Here is a 21,458-nt window from a genome sequence, read left to right on the forward strand (position 1 = left end):
TCCTCGATGTCCAGTACTCACAGCGGTCACTTCGGATAGGCGCCCGGAACCCATCCTTGATTTTCGGGACCTCACACTTCTGGTTGGACTCAGATTACTGACTGCTGCTTATCCTCCTTCATATATATCCTTTTTCTGGTCCAGATATTCGTGAATATCCTGCTCCTTTTGTTGTTTTTATGTACCATGCATGATATTGTTATGACGGGTAGTTCTATGATACACTAGATCTATAATTCTAATATTTCTGCGGTAAAGGCGACTCTAGACTCCCCCTGCGGCCTATTGTTATGTGGGAGGGTGACGAACACTTTACCTAATGGGAGCGAGAATTATTACGGGGACCGACTACCCTGGTCCAGATGATTGTTACCTAATGTGTGCTTAAACATATCATTACTGCTGGACATTATCCGATGCCTGAACTGATATTGATTACACCTCCTGCTGGGACCCGAGCAGGGGCCCATTGGGTGAAGCTCACCCCTAGACTCCACATATCCTTCTTCCAGGTCGGACCACTATGGCCTATGCCAATTGCTTTGTTTAAAACCATTTTTACTATGTGGATGTTATTATCGATACAAATTGCTTTCTTCGCACTAGACAATATAATCCTTTCAACTCAAAGCGGGGGCCCCTATGGCTCTCCACACACCCCATCAATGTTCGGGGGTGCAACAGGCACTCTGCCTAGTTGGGTAGTGGATAGTTTTAAGTCCGCAGACAGGGGAGCAGAGAGGGGGGTTGGGGGAAGGGAGGTGGAACGACGGGAGAGGGTGGGAGGGATAGGGGTAGTTGGGAAATCTGTTGAGATGTTCCTATTGTTTTTGCATTTGTTTTTGTTCACACACTGCAGAGGTGGGGCATACTACATGGCACTACGTGCCCTCTCAGATCATCCCGTATTTAGCACTGGGGTACACCGAGCTCCCCCGGGACTCCGCCATCGACCAAGTTACGCCCACTATCAACAATGCGGCATATCCCGTGCCTCTTAGGCCTATAATCCGTAAATATTTTCCATTCTTTGAACCGCCATGACACCCCCTCTGACTAAGTAACTCTCCGTTATGACATGGAATGTTAATGGCCTAGGTAATAGAATAAAAAGAGGGATAGTTTTGCAATACCTCAAACATTATGCTCCAGACCTGGTTCTCCTCCAGGAAACACACTTAATAGGCTACACATGTCAAGCACTACACCGGGGTGGTTACAAACTACTCGCGCATGCGGGATTCACCTCCGGTTCCAGAGGGACCGGTATCCTCGTTCGCAGAAATGTTGCACTAACATGTGTCAAGACATGGGCTGACCCTCTTGGTCGTTTCGCTGTACTAGAGGCCTCCTGGGAGGGGAAGCCGTTAAATGTTATCTCAGTCCATATCCCCCCAACCTTAGGTAAAGACGCATCATTGACCTTGCAGCGACTAATACTAGATCTCCCACATGGACCCCTACTTATCGGGGGTGACTTAACATGACAATGAATGATGCCCAAGACAGACACCCCCAGCGTACATCACACAGGCAGGGTTCTGATCTCCTTGATTTCACACAGGCGATGGGACTCGAAGATGTATGGCGCTCGTTTCATCCAACTACATCTTATTTCACGCACTATTCTAATGCCCACAACAGTATCTCCCACATTGATTATTTTTTCTCCCCCACAACCGATATGGAGCTCTTCCGCTACCCTAAAGGGCTCCCCATAGGGATCTCAGCTCACTCTGCACTTATTGTAGAATTCACATACCATCGCCAAAGGCCCCGCGGCCCTACAGTAATCACCCCCTGACTCCTACAAATCCCTGACATAAAAGACTGCTTACTAGAACACACAGAGTATTACTTCATGGAAAATGTTGGATCCGTGAAGTCGGCAATAACCATCTGGGAGGCCTATAAGGCTGTACTCAAAGGGAAGGCGTTAGCTCTCAAAACTGGCTATATCCACAAGCAAAATGAACACCTAATCCAGACCGAAGCGGACCTCGTCCACCTAGAATCAACCCACAACGCGAACCCCTCGGACGAGACGGCAGCTCTCCTCCGAGCGATACAGCTAGAATATAAAGCATTGGCCTTAGAGAAGGCACAAGCTAAGTTGTTGAAGACTCGCCACGGGGTGTATGAGCTGGGAGATAGAGCAGGAAAGAGGCTGGCGTGGCTCGAAAAACGTGAGCAAGGCTCTAGATGGATCCCAAAGATGACTGGACCCCGAAATTCTTCTATCACAGACCCCGGAGACATAGCGGAGGTCTTCGCTGCCCATTTCGAGGGAGTATACACAGCCAGAGCACACTATAATGCCGGGGAGTCTAGACTACTCTTGAATGAAATGAGGCTACCCACTCTTTCCGAGACTGACATGCAGGACCTTGAAGCAGACCTCACAACTGAAGAGATTGGCAATGCATTATTTGCCGTACAATCGGGTAAGGCTATGGGCCCCAATGGTGTCCCTATTGAGTTTCTGAAGGGCATGGTGGGGAGATTCTCCCACACCTGAAGGCAATGTTCGAAGAAAGCCGAGATACTGGATGCCTACCACTAGACCAACGGTTAGCCTCAATAGTTGTTATCCACAAACCTAATAAACCGGCTACTGATTGCGGCTCCTACAGGCCGATTTCTCCCATTAACTCCGAGGTGAAAATTCTGGCAAAACTCCTCGCTACCAGACTCATGACAGTCCTCCCTGCCTTGATCCATGAGGATCAGTCGGGATTCCTTCCAGGCCGCAACACGGCACTTAATCTTCGTAGGGTCCATAACGTAATGAGTAGAATACCATATCTTCAGGAAGACGCAGCTATCCTTTCCCTCGACGCAACACTAGCCTTCGACTCCATATAATGGTCGTACCACTTTGAAGTCCTACTTCGTTATGGTTTTGGTCCCAAATTCATTCAATGGATCCGATTACTATATACTGATCTCTGGGGTCAGGTTTATGTTAACCCCTTGGACGCTCATGACGAGCTCAGCTCGTCATGGAAATGCCATTCATTTCAATGGAAATTACATGGCAACGATGGAATAGGCCTTAGCATCCAAGTGGTTAACGGTCATACATCCAGAAAATATCCTCTACACAGGGGTACTAGACAGGGATACCCTCTGTCTCCACTACTGTTTGCGCTTACCCTGGAGCCTCTGGCCCATTGGATTAGAACTGACACCTCCATCAGAGGCCTCCGGTGGAATGATGATACAATTGACAACATCTCATTGTAAGCAGACGACATCCTCATCTACGTCTCTTCCCCCAAATCCTCTATCAATAGTCTATTGCACGTCATCACTAATTTTGGCAAATATTCGGGCTTCTCCATTAACTGGTCCAAATCAGTCCTATACGGGCTATGTGGCCTACTCCCTCCTCTCCCGAGGGGATATTCGATCGATGTGGCTCAAGACGGGTTCAAGTACCTTGGCATCTTTGTCACCCCAGACCTCAACATCTTTCTGACCGTAACCTCAAGGGCCCATTACACAGACTTCACAATGATATAGCGCACTGTAGATCGTTCCCCCTCTTTCTCCCGGGCAGAGCAGCCCTTTTTAAAATGCTTGCACTCCCTCGCTTTTAGTATGCCTTGCAAAACTGCCCATTTCCCATTGCTGAATCCTATTTCAACGCACTCGAGGGAGACCTCCACCTCCTCCTCTGGGACGGTGGTTCCCCCCGCATTGCTCTCTCCTCGCTCACGCAGGGATGGTACGATGGTGGTATAGCCTTACCCAATATCCGACTATACTATTGGGCTTCTCAATTGGCTGCCATTAATTCTTGGCTGTATGGTCCACCGACAAACCCTGCTTTCCACCTAGAACGATATCAATTGGGCTGAGGGGGCTACCTTGGGGCCTTATATGGTAAACCTTCTCGCACCCGCTATATAGGCCCGATGTCACAGACACTGACAATTTGGCATCGAGCAAACAGACGGCTCGGCTGGTCTGACACCCTCACACTATCCACTCCGCTCTGGACCTCACATCTGCTAGGTTCCCTCTGCCATTATCAGGGCTTTGACAAATGGGACATGATCGGCATCTCTTCCCTAGCAGACATGCTCCATAAGGGCAAACTATTAACATTCATTGTACTCCAGAAAAAATACGAGTTAGCACAATCTGAGACCTTCCGCTATCTCCAAATCAAACATGCCATACTTGCTAATGTCCCTGATCTCTCTTCTATTCCACATTCCTCGATGCTCGAAGATAGACTCTTATCAGAACCACTCCAAACCAAGGTGATATCCCTTACCTACCGCAAGCTTTGTAACAACATGCCCAACCCCTTCCAACTTCTGAGAGATAAATGGCAGAGCGACATTGGTACCATGGATGATACTGAATGGCAAGCGGCCCTGATGTCCCCGCGCGAATCAGCCATCAACCACAGATTTAGGCTAATTCAGCTAAAAATACTACACCGAACATACATGTCCGCTCCCCTCCTAGCCAAAATTGGTAAGCGCGCAACAGACCTCTGTCTCCGTAATTGCGGGCAGGTTGGTACCTTCTACCACATCATCTGGGAGTGCCCGATGATTCAAGAACTATGGAAACGAGCTGTTCGTAGGATGTCTGATGCACTGAAAAAAACAGTTCCCCTGTCCTCCAAGGGCGGACTCCTTAATGTATGGGACCCTACAGACCTCACTGCACTGGAACGACAATGGGCGGCTCTAGGCTTTCTCTTACTAAAGCGCGAAATAGCAATGCACTGGGGCTCACCCAGTAATCCACTTTTGATCAAATGGGTCGCTGCAATGGATGTATGTATGTTATCTGAAAAAACTGTACACAAGGTAAGGGTATGTCCTGGTACTTGGGATAAGAAATGGGGACATTGGAATAATTATAGAGGCGAACTTTGTACTTCTCCTACAACTGAGATGGCGATGTCCCGGAATGGTCCTCCCCGCACTAGTACTTACGTTGCACAGCTGTAATGTATGCTTTCTATGTCAATTTTGTATTTCATGAGTGTCAACTGCTCCTTTCCTCTGCTTTTGTTCAATAAAATATTTTAAACAAAAAAACAATGTGCAAGTGGAAGCCCCACTCACCGGGGCTTCTCTGGATGCTCTCTGCCTCCTTTGGTGCAGTTTCTCTCCCTGCTGCGGTCGCGGCGGCCTGCCTCCCCTTCTGCCAGGTGGGGGAAGGTGGGTCATGCAGCAAACGAAGCCTGCAAGGCTCGGATGCCTCCCACTTCTCTTTACTTCACCCGGTCCCTCTCCTGGGACATGGGACCTCTTCGGGGCGGCAGGACTTCCTCTTTCCCAGCCGGCCACGCCCCCAACCAGGCACTGCCGCCTGGCTTCCGGGTCGGGCCACAGCAGTGATCTCCTTTGGATCTCAGCAATGCGGGGTAGGCATCCACCTCACAGGCAATGTGGGGTGGGCTCCCACCAATAAAATAACTCCAAGGCGTGGTGGGCCCCCGCCAGATGAGCAGCAGTCCAGCGTGGGCACCCGCTCTTTAAAAATGCATTAAAGCAGGGTGGGCTCCCGCTACGATTGGCAAAACGTGGGGTGGGCTCTCGCTAAATAAATGGCACTGGAGTTCCCCACGCCAGGATTCCCCCAGCAGTCCCCGCAGCAGCATACTGCCAGCCACCAGCGCTCCCCCTGAGCTGGCAACAAAAAGATAGTGCTCACGAGGCGCCAAAGTCCCCAAAGGTCAGAGGGCACAGCTGCGCCCAGGCAGGCCAGCACACAGGGCCCTCCAGCAGGGAGGCAGTCCCTTGTGGTGGTTCCTCCTGGAGCCCAGCAGCAGCATGTCCCCTAGTTCAAGGAAAAACACAAAACTCACATAGGGTCGCAGCTCCAATATATATATCCCAAATTCCTTTGTCTGCCCTGGCACAGGGCTTGGGGGGAAACAGTCCTAACTGGTTCTTGGGAGTCTAGAGCACTTTGTTTACACGGCTTCTCTTCTCCTTTGTCAGGTTGGGGCTCTGTCATGAGACACACCACATGGGGGTGGAGCCCGCATTCACATAGGCAGGCACATACCTATTCAGGGTCAGGGGATTACTCCACCCACTACTGCAAATAAATATGCCCTATTCAGCCTAGTGCTGACTCACCCTGCCCCTCCTGGTACCACACATACCTCACCAGCCCTGCCACTCCAAAGCCAGACATGCAATCCACATCAGGCAGGCAGACATATTGCACATTGAAATGTCCACTTCTAAAAGTGGCATTTTTAGAATAGTGATAATAAATCTGGACACACTATTGCACAGCATTAATTATTATTATTATTCCAACCATACCAACCATGACCACGGTGCTCCTCTCATATCAGGAATTACCACTGAAACACTTATCAGGGAATCCCTAATGCAATCCTATGAGAGGGCAGCCTCACAGCAGTGAGAAACCCAAAATGGTTGTTTGTCACTACCAGGACATGTCCCACAATGAAGGTACATGTCCTACCTTTTACCTACAATACACCCTGCCCATGGGGCTAGCTAGGACCTACCTTAGGAGTGACTGACATGCAGTAAAAGGGCGGTCACAGACATGGCACACACTTTAGGTGCCAGCAGTAACAGTGCACTCAAAGGTCCTGCAATGGCAGAGGTCTGGGACAGGTTTGAAAGGCTACTTTGGTGGGTGGCGCAACCAGCGCTGCAAGCCCACCAGTAGCATTTAATTTACCAGCCCCGGGTATATGAGATACCACTTTACAAGGAACTGACAGGTAAATTAAATATGCCCAACAGGTGTAGACCAATCTTACCATGTTTACCACAGAGAGTACACGCACTTTACACTGAACAGCAGTGCTAAAGTGCCTAGAGACCTAAAACTACCAACGCCATGTAAGAAAAAAGGCTAGGAGGAAGGCAAAACGTTCAGGGATGACCCTGCAAAAAGGGCCAAGTCCAAACCCCCCAAATTTTGAATACATATGTTACTTCTCTGCTTCCCAGTTGTCCCCACCAATGTGCCAGGTATACGGGAGTACCTTCTGTCAAACGAAAGGACAATTATTTACTTTCGAGTTTGTTGCTTGATATAATTTTATCGTTGTAGGAAGGTCGATATCTGATTATATGGTTACCCCACCTTTTTGCCTTGTGTTTAGCTGGTTTTCGACTTAGTTGGGCTGGGATCCTGCTGTTCAGGGCCCCAGGCTATCTGCTCACTCTGCAAAATGGACTCCATGTACTTTAGGTACATATCTAATTGGGTATTGGGTCACCTTGTGAGCCCATGTACAGTGTACCATAGGTACCCAGGGCATAGGTGCATCCAAGGCCTACCAGGGGCTACAGCATGAATTATGCCAACACTGGCTGGCTATCCAAACTGACACCACAGGCTGATCACTCAGCTTGGGCAAAATCATGTAATCACCCCTTGCTTAGATATAGTATTCCTATATCTACTCTTATATATAGACACAAATGTACTATAAGTCACTCCTATGGCAGGCCTTAACAATCCTGAGGGCAGAGTGCTTGGTTTTATGTGAGATGGTGCTCTAGCATGAGGTGAGCCCGTCTGCAGCTTTTGGAACCATGTCCTTATAGCTGTTCTATGATATAGCCATACCATATACTCTTAAGTGCATTATAATCATTGCGGTTAATGCTAACTGTGGTTTGGCTTTATCAAAACATGTCGTGTAAGGTGTCAAACACTTTGGAATACTACCCCCCCCCCCGCCAGTTCTGGCGGCGGGGGTAGCATTCCACCCTTCTAGAGAGAGAAGACATGTAAGTACTGCTTTACCCGGTTAAAGTTAAACAGAGCCTCAGCATCACAAAATGGATGCTGCTGCCACAGACACGAGTCTGACCTCCTGCAGCTGGATGAAACATCCAGCAAGGGAGGCCTGGACAATAGGTTTCCTGTCGAGGGAGGTGCTAGCACCTCCCCAGACAGCCTGTAGTGGATTGGGACAGGGTGAGTTCAATGGAAAGATGCTTTTCCAGACACTGCCTAGGGCACACAAGGTGCTCCATGCATAGCCCGGTTCAAATCAGTTGCTAGGGCACTCCAGCCCCAGCTCTGGCACGAAACTGGACAAAGGGAAAGGGGTGTAACCACCCCCTTCCCAGGTTCCAACCATAGGAGGGACCTAGAAGGTAATCCAGCCCCTTAGTTTAGTATAAAGTTAGAAGCTGTGTCTAGAGACTTTAGATTTATCCTGGAAAGAAACTCTGAAACACACCTTTTGGACTTTGACATTCCATATCGACTGGAAGACTGAAGACATCTCCCTTGTGGTCAAGGAGTGACCACACTGTGCAAACAGGCACCAACAGTAACTTGCCGGTTTGCTTTGTCGACGCTCCCGCTGGAACCCAAAGACTTAGTGATGCAATGTGAGAAGTTGGCCTGATGTATGATGTTCACTATTCTAGTGAGCACCTTGTATCAGTCCAAGCAACCCTTATAGTGAGTGGTTGTAAAGTCAACCTTATGGACAAGCTATCCTAGGGGTAGCATAGGCCTAAGCAGTCTTAGGCTTAACTCAAGAGGGCATGTGAAGCCAGCTGTTTTACCATATGCAATCCTGTAATATCAAATGAAAGGACACCACACAAGTTATATATTATAAAAATATATGTATTTATTACTAGAATAATCCTCTGTACTCTTTATGAGGGCAGAGGCACAAGTGTTTAAACAAAAGCACAGTTAAAGATACAAAAGTTGCACAATTATGGATAGGCCCAGTGGCCACTTAACATATATAAAAATAGTCGTATAAGAACCACTTTACGAACAATGGTAAGGCCTAGGGCCTTGGGAATCGCTGGGACTACACTGGACTAACTGTGGTTAGGATGGGAGTAGCTCGCGGGATTCGGGTGCAGCGCTAAAAGCACACGCATGCCCCAATGCAAAGTCAATGGTGCGTAAAAGTTACAAAGTTACTGCTTTGGAAGTCTTCCGACTGGACTAGAACTTAGCCACTTTAAACTAGGACACTAGAGGTGTAAACCACTACAGGAGCACCGGTGTTTGATCGTTACCTCACACACAGGAAGTGGGTGCATAGGTGCCAAAGTGTGTTGAGTTTCGTCGTGGAGTTCTATGGAGCCTGGAGATGAAGATGCTGCAGGCGGCCAGGAGAGAAGAGTCCGGTTGGATCCAAGGGTGGATCGAAGATGTAGAGTACCTGAAAGCAGAGGGGACAGAGTCTGGGTCACTACCCAGTGACCAGGATGGAACCAGGAAGGAACCAGGCAATGTCGGGCGCAATCAGGTGGTTGTCAAGAAGCTTGTCTCTGCTGCAATGTGGACTCGGGGGCATCGAGGATGACCAGGAGTGGAACACGGACTGTCCCACAAAGGTTCTCACTGTCAGCGGTGTCGGCTTCCAGATCGGAGTCAACAGGCCTTGGTAAATGCAACCCATGCAGGATTTGAAGATCACTTCTTGCTCGGACCAGCAAGGTCAGAGGGACTGCTCCTTTTCAGGGAAGCGAGGGCCAGTCTGGAGCAACCAGACCAGCAGAGTAGTTTTAAAGATTCATCGTCGTAGAGGCCACTAGCCAACAGGCAAGTGACCGGACAGACGCGTCAAGCAGGAAAATGCAAAAGGGCCCCATGCAGCACTCGGTGAGTGTGGAGGGGTGCTCTTCGGTGCACGAGTTGCTCGGGGCTGGGGCTTCTCAAACCCCAATGCACAGCTTCGAGGGTCCCTCGGGAGCTGCATGGTCAACTCTTCGCAATCTTTTCAAGATGGCCGGTCCCACGTCTCACGTCGCCTCCACGGGTCTCAGCTTTGCTGTGGCTGTGGATCAAGCTGTTGGATGTCTGGCAATCTGGTTTGTGTCGATCTCTGCTGCTCGAGCTCCGGCAGGAGCTGCAACAAAGCAAATCATTGGGCGCTGGATGGTGCCTGTTTGCACAGGGTGGTCACTCCTTGACCAAAAGGGAGATTCTTCAGTCTTACACGTCGAGTGGGATGTCGAAGGGTCCAGAGTTTCATTTCAAAGTTTCAGTCAGGATTATCTAAAGTCTATGGGCACAGCTCCTACCTTTATTCCAAATCAATGGGCAGGATAACCTGCTAGGCCCCCCTATGGGTGGGACCCAGGAAGGGGGTGGTTACCACCCTTTCCCTTTGTCCAGGTTCGCGCCAGAGCTTGGGCTGGAGTGCCCCAACACCGGTTTGAACTGGGCTATGCATGGGAAGCCTTGTGCGCCCCAGGCAGTGTCTAGTTTCACTCGCCCTGACTGCCTCAATCCACTATCTCCTGTCTGGGGTGGTGTAAGATCTCCCTGTGACAGGATACCATTATTCCATGCCTCCCCTGCCGGAGTTTCGGTCAGCAGTAGGAGGCCAGACTTGTGTCTGTGGCAGCAGCATCCCTTTTGTGATGCTGAGGCTCTGGTTAGATTTAACCGCGTTTAAGTAAAGAAGCATGTCTTCTCCCTATAGGAGGGTGGAATGCTACCCCCGTCACCAGAACTGGCGAGGGGGTAGTATACCAAAGTGTATGACAGCTTACACGACATGTTTTGATAAAGCCAAACCAAAGTTAGCAATAACCGCGAGGATTATAATGCACTTAAGAGTATATAGTAGGGCAATACCCTGGAACAGCTATAAGGAAATGGTTCCGAAAGCTGCAGACAGGCTCAGCTCATGCTAGAGCACCATCTCACATAAAACCAAGCACTCTGCCTCCAGGATTGTTAAGGCCTGCCATAGGAGTGACTTATAGGTGTATATGTGTCCAGATATAGGTTTAGACATAGGTATACTGTATCTAAGCAAGGGGTGATTACACGACCTTGCCCCAACTGAGTGATCAGCCAGTTGTGTCTGTTTGGATGGCCAGCCAGGGGTGGCAAAAGATATGCTACAGCCCCTGGTAGGCCTTGGATGCACCTATGCCCTGGGTACCTATAGTACACTGTACAGGGGCTGATAAGGTGACCCAATACCCAATTGGTGATGTACCTATAGTACATGTATGTGAATTTAGAGAGAGAACAGCAGGCTGTGGATCTGATTAGCAGGCCCACAGCCACATTAAGTCGAAAACCAGTGAAGCAAAAAGCAAAAATTGGGGTGACCATAGGAAAGCAGACACTACTCTCCTACATGCAGGAACTGGACTTCCAGACTTCTCTCACTCCGACCCACATCCACAGCAAAGCTGAGACCTGTGGCGGACACGAGAGATGTGGGATCGGACATCCTGGACTACCTGCTTTTTGCTACCTGTGCAGCTCCTGAGGTACCCTCGAAGTTGTGCATTGGGGTTTGAGAAACCCCAGACCCAAGCAGCATTTGCACTGAAGCTCAGCCCTCCACGCTCCACGAGTGCCGCGTGGGGCCTGCGCCTGCATTTCAGCTCAACGCATCTTTGCGGTTGGTAGCCCATTGGCTAGTAACCCTCTGAAGACACCTTTGTGAAACTACACCACTTGCCTGGTTGCTTCGGGCTTGCTCCAATTTCCCTGTGAAGGAGAAGCTCCCCAGACCTCGCTGGCCTGAACTGAAGCCAATCTTCCCATCCTGCATGGATTGCATTTGCCAAGGTTAGGTGGGTCCAATCCAGATACCAACACCGCCAACAGCTAGATCTGTTGTGGGACAGGGCGACTCTAGCTCCTAGTCATCGTCGACGCCTCCTGGTCCTCGTGGCTGCAGAGACAAGCTTCACCTCTTCACCTGATTGCATCTCAACATCGACTGGTCCCTTCCTGGTTCCTTCCTGGTCACTGGCTTGTGACCCAGACTCTGTCCCCTCTGCTTTCAGGTTCTTCTCGACTCCAAACCACTCTTGGATCCACCCGGACACTTTTCTCCTGGTCGCCTGCAGCACTTTCTTGCAGCTCTCCATAGGAAACAGCGACGAAATCCGACACGAAAGAACACCTATGCACACGGCTTCCCTGGGTGCGGTAACTTGAGTACTCCGGTGCTCCAGTGGGTATTAACTATCCAAGTGTCCTAGTATAACAGGGTTTTCCCGTAGTCCAACCGGAAGTGTCCGAAATCTACTACTTTGTAACTTTTACGTTCCCATTGAAACTCTATGGTAACCAGCGTGTGTGTTTAGACACTGCACACGCTTCCCGTGGGCCTCCTACTTCCAAGCCCTTGGTTGTTTAGTGTAGCCCCTGCAATTTCCTAGGCCCTAGGCCTACTCACCCTTCCTGAAGTGGTTCTTATACGGTTATTATATGGTTCGTGAGGCCCCCGGGGTAGAATTGTATTTGTGCAACTTATAGTATGCTTATTGAGTAACTTGTGCTGTATCTCGAACTCTGACCTCATAAAGAGTGCAGAGGGGTTGTGTTAGTAATAAATACATATATATTTGATATATACCTTGTGTGGTGTATTTCATTTGGTATTCAAGGGATTATATATGGTAAAACAGCTGGCTTCATATGTTCTCTGAAGTTTTAGCCTAAGACTGCTTTGTCCATGCTACCACTAGGATAGCTGGTCTACAAGGTTGACTTTACAATCATCACCATAAGGGTTGTTTGGACTGGTGCAAGGTGCCCACTAGAATAGTGGACATCATATACCAGGCCAACTTCTCACATTGGTGTGCAGCGGTTGGGATAAGAGCTTGCTGATTGTTTTACCATATAATCTTAAGATATCATTTGTAAGATCACATTAAGGTACCTAGAGGTACATATAAATCAAGTCTTAAATACTTAAGTTCTACTGAACTTAGTTGTTGTAGAGCAAAGGGCCTAGCACACCCTGACTACAACTCCTAGAGAGGTTTAGTAGATAACACTTAGTGTAGGTAGGTGCACACAAACTACTTCACTAGAAAGATGTAATTGAGAGGAGAACCTAGGGGGATCGCTCCCAGCAGAAGTTGACCGTCCCAAAGCACCTTCTAAATATGACACATTTACCTTCCATGAGTTTAGACACTTATGTACAACTAGAAAGTTGAAGTAAGGTTCAAACCCTACTCTTAAGCATCTTATAGAGATACTAGAGGAGTATGATGTAGCTAAAACAGCTAACCTTGTCTCAACAAGTAGTACAGGGGAGGGTCATCCATCAGCAGAAGATTCCCCTGATGAGAATCTAGGGGATGTTGATGATGAGAATGATGACACTGATCAGGTCTAAGTTTTAGAACTTAACCAGATCAAGCTAAGCTTACATGGGGCTGGAGAGGGCATAGCCCAATTCAGACCTCCAAGCAGGTTTAACTCTGGGCCCAGAGGGAGGAGATCCCTGTCCAGGGAATCTCACCGTTCTAATGGCTCAGTAGGGTCTGATGCCTCTGCTCAGAGGAGAATGACTTCCCCTCAGAGGAGACAGCACCAGGCCAGAATGAAGGAAGTTAATCTGAGGATTGAGAGGCAAGAACTTGCCCTTGCCAAAGAGAAACTGGCTCTTGCAAGAGAGCAAAAGCTAAGTGGGTTAGAACCCACTGGTGGCTGCAATACCCCTAGAAGTAGGGAAGGGTCGTATCACCATAGAAGCCTAAGTAAGATTGTCCCTCCCTACAAGAGTGGGGATGACATCCACAAGTGGATAACTGCTTTGGAGAGGGCCGGTAAAGTACAACAGGTATCCCAGAGTCAGTGGGCAACTATATCATGGCTCTCCTTTTCAGATAAAGGCAGAGATAAGCTCCTTACAGTTAGTGATAAGGAAGCTGATAACTACAAAGTCATGAAGAGTGCTCCTATAGATGGTTTGGCTTAACCACTGAGCAGTATAGGTTGCTGTTCAGGGATACCCAGAAGACACAGACTCAGGACTGGACTGATTTTGTAGATTGTGCTACTAAGGCTCTGGAGAGCTGGTTATTGGGCAGCAAAGTACATGACTATACAAGATTGTATAATTTGATTATGAGGGAGAAGATCCTTAGTAATTGTCAAAACCAGCTTCTACACCAGCACCTGGTGGACTCTGATATGACCTTTCCCCAAGAATTGGGGAAGAAGGCAGACAAATGGGTCAGAACCAGGATTAGGCCTAAAAATCAGATGGTGACCAGAAGAAAGATTCTACCAAGCCTCAAGAGAAAGGTGGGGATACATCTAAGGACAAATACACTACAGGGCCCCAAAAATCCTCTGAGGGGGGTGGTTCCAAAATCCTTCCTCTAACGTTAAGAAACCTTATTGCCATGTATGTAAGCAACCTGGCCATTGTAAAACTGACAGCAGTTGCCCAAAAGCCAACAATAAGGAAAATAGCCCTCCAAGTAACACTCCAAAATCTCCTGTTACTATTAGTAGTAATCCCCCAGTTGGAGGGAGTACTCCCAAAACTGTGACTAGGTATACATGGGGAACTCAGGTGGACTCTGGCCTAACCAGGTCCCCTAATACAGAAACTCTAGTCTGTGAGAATGGCATGGGGTTTGCCAACTTCACTGCTTGTCCCAACACTTTGGGCAAGTACATACAGGAGACCCTCATCAATGGTCAGAAAGTTGAAGCCTATAGAGACACAGGGGCTAGCATCACTACCTGGGTTCACCTACCAGGTGCTCAATATTGATGGAGTGCAGAAAGATCATCCTATGGCAGTAGTAAATCTCAACTGGGGAGGTGTCACTGGCCCAAAGAGAGTGGCAGTGTCTACAAATTTGCCTGTAGATTGTCTACTGGGAAATGATCTAGAGATCTCAGCCTGGGCTGAGGTAGAAAGAGAAACACATTCCAAAATGGTAGGCACTCCTGAAAAGGTTAGTTGGGCTGTGATAGTCGCAGCCCCAGCTCAAGCAGATTTCCTTCCTGAAAAGGTTGGTAGGGCTGATATGGTCACAGCCCAAGCTCAAGCCGACTTCTTCCCTGAAAAGGTTGGCAGGGCTGTGATGGTCACAGCCCACACTCAAACAGAGTTCCTTCCTGAAAAGGTTGGTAGGGCCAAAACTCAAACAGATTTTTGTGTTGTGAAGCCTGAAACTATGGATCACTCCACACAGCCAGAGAGTATTGGGGAGGAAGAAAAGTCTCCCTCCCACCAGACATTAGGTGAGAGTCAGCCTCCTCAGGGAATTGACCTTACCCCTTGTGAAGGAACTGCCCCAGAGGTAGCCAGGCCTGGCCTGACAGAGCCCCTGATGTCAGTGGACTCTTCTAAGGTGGGACCCAGTCTGGAGCAGGTAACTTGCCCCTCTCTACCCTGCCTCAGTCAGACCAGGGCTGTAGAGGTCAGGGAGGCCAGCGGACCCCAAATGCCCCCCTGTCCAAAGGAACCCCTCCATCAGCAGATATGGGGCACCAAAGCTAGCAGCCCTAGCCAGGTGAAAATTGCAAAAACTTCTGAGGGATCTCCCTTCCCCTTAGGTAGGAACCTCCCCCAGATGGACTCTGTTGGGCACAGCCAAACTTGGGACCTGGTGGCCCCAAACCTGACCTGTCTCTCCAGTGAGCCAACAAAAGGAACCCAGCCTCCAGGTGTAGGTAGCCAGAGGTTAACCCTGAGAGCACAGTGCAACTCAGTCATGGAAAGAAAGGCAGACATGGTGGAAAGTGATTGGAGGAAGCTGAGCCCTACATTAGAGGAGCCTCACTTCAGTACTCCATCTCAACACCAGCCTTTTTGCCAAAACACACCACAAGTAGAGATTCCCTATGATGGAGACCCTATGATACCCTTAGGGTGAGGGATTGCTTAGTGGACCATGAGATAGGGGGTAACCATGCTAGTGCAGGTATTTCCTTATATGGCCACTTAGGCAATATATGATTACCTGGTCAAGGATAGCCTTATCTCCTTTCGTTTGGGGGGGGTTGTGTAGGAAGGTGAATATCTGACTGTATGGTTACCCCAACTTTTTACCTAATGTTTAGCTGGTTTTCGACTTAGTTGGCCTGGGATCCTGCTATTCAGGGCCCCAGGCTATCTGCTCTCTCTGTAAAATGGACTCTATGTACTTTAGGTACATATCTAATTGGGTATTGGGTCACCTTGTGAGCCCCTGTACAGTGTACCATAGGTACCCAGGGCATAGGTGCATCCAAGGCCTACCAGGGGCAGCAGCATGAATTATGACACCCCTGGCAGGCCATCCAACTGAAACCACAGGCTGATCACTCAGCTTGGGCAAGGTCGTGTAATCACCCCTTGCTTAGATTTAGTATTCCCGTACCAACCTTATATATAGACACATATGTACCTATAAGTCTCTCCTATGGCAGGCCTTAACAATCCTGAGGGCAGAGTGCTTGGTTTTATGTGAGATGGTGCTCTAGCATGAGCTGAACCCATCTGCAGCTTTCCGAACCATGTCCTTATAGCTGTTCTACCATGTCCTTATAGCTGTTCTATGATAGAGCCATACCATATACTCTTAAGTTCATTATAATCCTCGCGGTCAGTGCTAACTTTGGTTTGGCTTTATCAAAACATGTCGTGTAAGGTGTCAAACACTTTGGAATACTACCCCCCTGCCAGTTCTGGTGGTGAGGGTAGCATTCCACCCTTCTAGAGTGAGAAGACATGTAACTACTGCTTTACCCGGTTAAAGTTAAACCTGAGCCTCAGCATCACAAAATGGATGCTGCTGCCACAGACACGAGTCTGACCTCCTGCATCTGGATGAAACTCCAGCAAGGGAGGCCTGGACAATAGGTTTCCTGTCGAGGGAGGTGCTAGCACCTCCCCAGACAGCCTGTAGTGGATTGGCAGCTTGGGTTCAATGGAAAGATGCTTTTCCAGACACTGCCTGGGGCACACAAGGTGCTCCATGCATAGCCCGGTTCAAACCAGTTGCTGGGGCATTCCAGCCCCAGCTCTGGCGCGAAACTGGACAAAGGGAAAGGGGTATAACCACCCCCTTCCCAGGTTCCACCCATAGGAGGGACCTAGCAGGTAATCCAGCCCCTTAGTTTAGTATAAAGTTAGGATCTGTGTCAAGAGACTTTAGATTTATCTTGGAAAGAAACTCTGAAACAAAACTCTTGGACCTTCGACGCTCCATATCGACTGGAAGACTGAAGACATCTCCCTTGTGGTCCCTCCAGACCCGAGCAGCATTTGCACTGAGGCTCAGCCCTCCACACTCCCGCGTAGGGTCTGCGTCTGCATTTCAGCTCGATGCATCTTCGCGGTTGCTAGCCTGTTGGCTAGTAAGCCCTCTGAAGACACCTTTGTAAAACTACACCACTTTCCCGGTTGCTCCGGGCTTGCGTCAGCTTCCCTGCGAAGGAGAAGCTCCCCAGACCTTGCTGGTCTGAACTGAAGCCAATCTTCTCATTCTGCGTGGATTGCATTTGCCAAGGTTTGGGGGTGTAATCCGGAAAACGACACCGCCAACAGCTAAATCTATTTTGAGGCAGCTTGACTCTAGCTCCTGGTCATCGTCGACGCCTCCTGGTCCTCATGGCTCCAGAGACAAGCTTCACCTCTTCACCTGATACCATCTCGACATCGCCTGGTTCCTTCCTGGTTCCTTCCTGGTCACTGACTAGTGACCCAGACTCTGTCCCCTCTGCTTTCAGGTTCTTCTGACCTCCAATCCACCCGGACACTTTTCTCCTGGTCGCCTGCAGCACTTTCTTGCAGCTCTCCATAGGAAACAGCGACGAAACCCGACACAAAAGAACACCTATGCACCCGGCTTCCCTGGGTGAGGTAACTCAAGTACTCCGGTGCTCCCGTGGGTATTAACTATCCAAGTGTCCTAGTCTAACAGGGTTTTCCCGTAGCCCAACCGAAAGTGTCTGAAATCCACTACTTCGTAACTTTTACGTTCCCATTGAAACTCAATGGTAACCAGTGTGTGTGCTTAGACACTGCACATGCTTCCGTGGGCCTCCTACTTCCAAGCCCTTGGTTGTTCAGTGTAGCCCCAGCGATTTCCTAGGCCCTAGGCCTACTCACCCTTCCTGAAGTGGTTCTTATACCACTTATTTAGTATATGGTTCGTGAGGTCCCTAGGGCAGAGTTGTATTTGTTCAACTTATAGTATGCTTATTGAGTAACTTGCGCTGTATCTCGAACTCTGACCTCATAAAGAGTGCAGAGGGGTTGTGTCAGTAATAAATACATATATATACCTTGTGTGGTGCCTTTCATTTGGTATTCAAGGGATTATATATGGTAAAACAGCTAGCTTCACATGTTCTCTGAAGTTTTAGCCTAAGACTGCTTTGTCCATGCTACCACTAGGATAGCTGGTCTATAAGGTTGACTTTACAACCATCACCATAAGGGTTGTTTGGACTGGTGCAAGGTGCCAACTAGAATAGTGGACATCATATACCAGGCCAACTTCTCACATTCTTTATATTCCCATATGAAATCACCTAAAACAAATATGCATTATCCTCTTTTATTAACAAATTGGAAGACTTTAATGGAAAAAAATATTTGACAGGTGAAACCTTGAAAGATATGAAAAACACCTACTCTTGGAAGACTAGAAAAAAAGTAGACTGGCTGACACGATACTGGCCACTGAATGCTTCCAAGGGAAATGTGTGTGTTTCCACAGGTAGAGATGCTGCACCAGGTCATAATACGAATGACAAAACAGCATCATATAAATGTCCTATTAATTATATGATGTATTGCAGCATGTTCTATTTCTCTAGTCACACTTTTAGCCATGCATGTAGCAGGTCCCACTACGGGGGCTAGGAATACTCACTCTGAATGAATCTATTTTTCAATATGACTCGGTGTTTCATGAATTAAACCAGCCAGTGTTTTGGTGACGGGATGAACAAATAAACCCAACCTTTTCCCACGAGGCACTGGTTTTCATTCAGTTCATGATTGTGGTGATTGAAAAATAAGGCTGTCTGTTGACTCTTCAATGAGTTATGTGCAATGTGATAGCACTTCTATTTCTTACTTAGTAGGTGCATGACCAACTAACTCAAAACACACTCACAATACTCATTTTTTGGCAGATTTTAATTAATGAGAAGGTAATATAAATACTGTTATTTGTTTCCCCTATAGGAGGGATTTTCTACTTAACAATGGATGATAGAATTAAGGAAACCCATGTTGCTTCTTAACCTCTTTCTGCTGTGTATACTTAAGTATGATTCGTATAACAACCATGAAATAAGGACATTTAATATTCAAGTGCACACCCTACACGAATGACAAAGCTTGTCTGCCTTCGGTATAACCTTAACTAGAGATCAACTCAGTACTGAAATATCCAATGGTAAAGAACAGAATTGCATGCAGTGTATCTATAATCTAACATGGATTCGAGAATAAAAATAATAAATACCCTCTGGGGTTGGTTTGAAAACTTGATTTTATGTTTTTAAGAGGTGTACAGTGTACGTTGTGAAAGAATATACCTCTCTTCTGGCACATTCTGACTCTTATAAAATCATCAAATGGAAGAAGAAATGGCACTTATATAAACATGTTTGGGCAAATGATTCTATAACAGGCTTTTGTGCTAGCCGGGTTTTTAGCTCTAGGTCTTTAACAAATCTATGTATCCATTACATTGGGTTCATCCTATCCACCCATAGATGACAACTTACCTTCTCTGTGTTTATTGTGTACACCTGTCACTGTCTGCTGGCTGTTCTTGTGGGCCATCCGCCTCTCTGCTGAAGGCACAGTGCCAGTGTACCTTTCAAGAGATGTGGCACAGCAGTCCAGCATCCTCCCATTGATATGTGAAGACCCACTCCCGTCACCTGGAGGAGGTTCAGGGGGTGGTGGAAGATCTGAAAAAACAAGATAGGCGATAATGTATTGTGAGGACAATAAATAAAAAGAGTGCCTACAATAATGATAGGATAGTAATGAATATTTACAAGTTTGAAAAATCTAAGGAATATTTTAAGGCAGAAACCCTAAATAAATATAGCAAGTGAATTAGTGCCTAGTGTGAGTTTGTAAAAAGCAGGACAGTAAACCAACAAACAAAGTAGATTCCATGTTATTGTTGTTTGAGGGAAAACAATAATCTCTGACAAAACACAATATTTCAATGGTATATTATTAGTTTATTATTATTACAACTTGTAGAGCGCACGGCTACCTCTGACGGAGGTGTCCCGGTGCTAACAGAGGTTGTAGAGTGGTCGTACCTGGTGGGGGTGGCTCGAAGGTAGGCCGAAAAGCCAGGTCTTAAGAGTCTTCCTAAGTAAAGGTTCTGAGTTGGCCTTTCTGAGGTGCTACGGCATGGAGTTATAGGGATCGATTTCGATATATGCCCAAATGAAGCTGGATTGGGAAGTCAAATGTGAGAAACTAAAGGCAGAAATGCAGGTTTTAAGCAACTTTTGAAGTCGAAGGAGCCTATCTGTACAGTAAGTAGAACTGATGTATCCTAAGATAGAGAGAACTGTAAAATGAAACTAGAAACATCTCAATTACTATGTTAAACTATTACATTTTTACCCTCTACGTCAATCTTAGAACTGGGGTTTCTGGTTGGCAAAGGTATGCATCCTGTCCAAGCAGGAACCACCACTCTAGATATACACTAAAAGATAACCTGTGCTCACCCTCTGGTAGCTTGGCAACATGGGCCTCAGCCCAGGCTCTCATGGCTATCTGCAGCTCCACCATCCTGGTGAAGCCTCTGTTAGAAACTTGAAAATCCTGGCAGAAATCTCTCAGCTGAGGCACAGTTTAGACCTCTAACCTGGTCAGCTCAAAATAAATTCCTGCAGGTGAAGGGGCTGCTTCTCCAGAGTGAGACATAATTTAGCAGAAAAAAATCAAAAGGCCAATCAGGGAGAAATGAAAAAATAGAATGCATCTTAATATGGAGTTGTAATGAACAATGAGTCACTTTAGGCATCGCACAAACACAAGTCCTATCCTAACTGCTGATCACCAATGTTAGAACTAGAATTTCTGGTTGGTAGAGATGTGCACCCTGTTCAAGCAGGAACCACCACCCTAGGGAGTGTAAGCTCAAATACACACTAAAAAATAACCTGTGCTCACCCTCTGGTAGCTTGACATAGAGCAGTCGAGCTTATCTAAAGCGGCAATGTGCAAAGTATTTGTGAAACACACACACAGTAGCACAATGAAACACTACACAATACATAGGGTTAAAAAATAGATTATATTTTTATACGTAAATCAAGACCAAAATGACAGAAATCCAATGAGTAGAACAGTTATTATTTTTAAAGAATAAATCAGAAAGTAGTGGTTAGAAGCAAATAATGCTCAGGGGTTACTTGAGGTTGCACTGGACCTGAGTGACTCCAAGGTTCAGGCCAATCACAATGGAGGGCAGGCCGGCAACGGGACTCATACAGGTCCCGCTGTAAAGTACCTTGGACGGAGAAAATGGCGACATTGAAGACTCAATGCGACAGTTCCGATCCGCAAGGCAATGAAGGCTTCATTGACAACCCCCTTTATAATGCAGGTGCTGCGTCATTGTCGAGCTGTGCTGTCCATTGTCATTGAGCCGTGCAGTCCATTAAAGCGAGGTCATTGATTAGCTACTGCTTGGCATCGAAGAGCAATGCCTCTGGTCAGATTTGTG

General features: G+C 47.6%; 1 protein-coding gene across 1 annotated transcript in view; it reads right to left on the reverse strand.

Annotated features, from left to right (window-relative positions):
• LOC144824966 (roundabout homolog 2-like) overlaps positions 1-21,458 on the reverse strand; it is a 1,188,518-nt gene that overhangs the window by 23,846 nt on the left and 1,143,214 nt on the right. The window contains exon 22 of the mRNA XM_078683904.1: positions 19,480-19,668. Coding sequence (XP_078540030.1) covers positions 19,480-19,668 — 189 coding nt within the window. The remainder of the gene's footprint in view (positions 1-19,479; positions 19,669-21,458) is intronic.

This window comes from Lissotriton helveticus, chromosome 3_1, assembly GCF_964261635.1.
Source record: "Lissotriton helveticus chromosome 3_1, aLisHel1.1, whole genome shotgun sequence".
In the NCBI taxonomy this organism is placed as follows: Eukaryota; Metazoa; Chordata; class Amphibia; order Caudata; family Salamandridae; genus Lissotriton; species Lissotriton helveticus.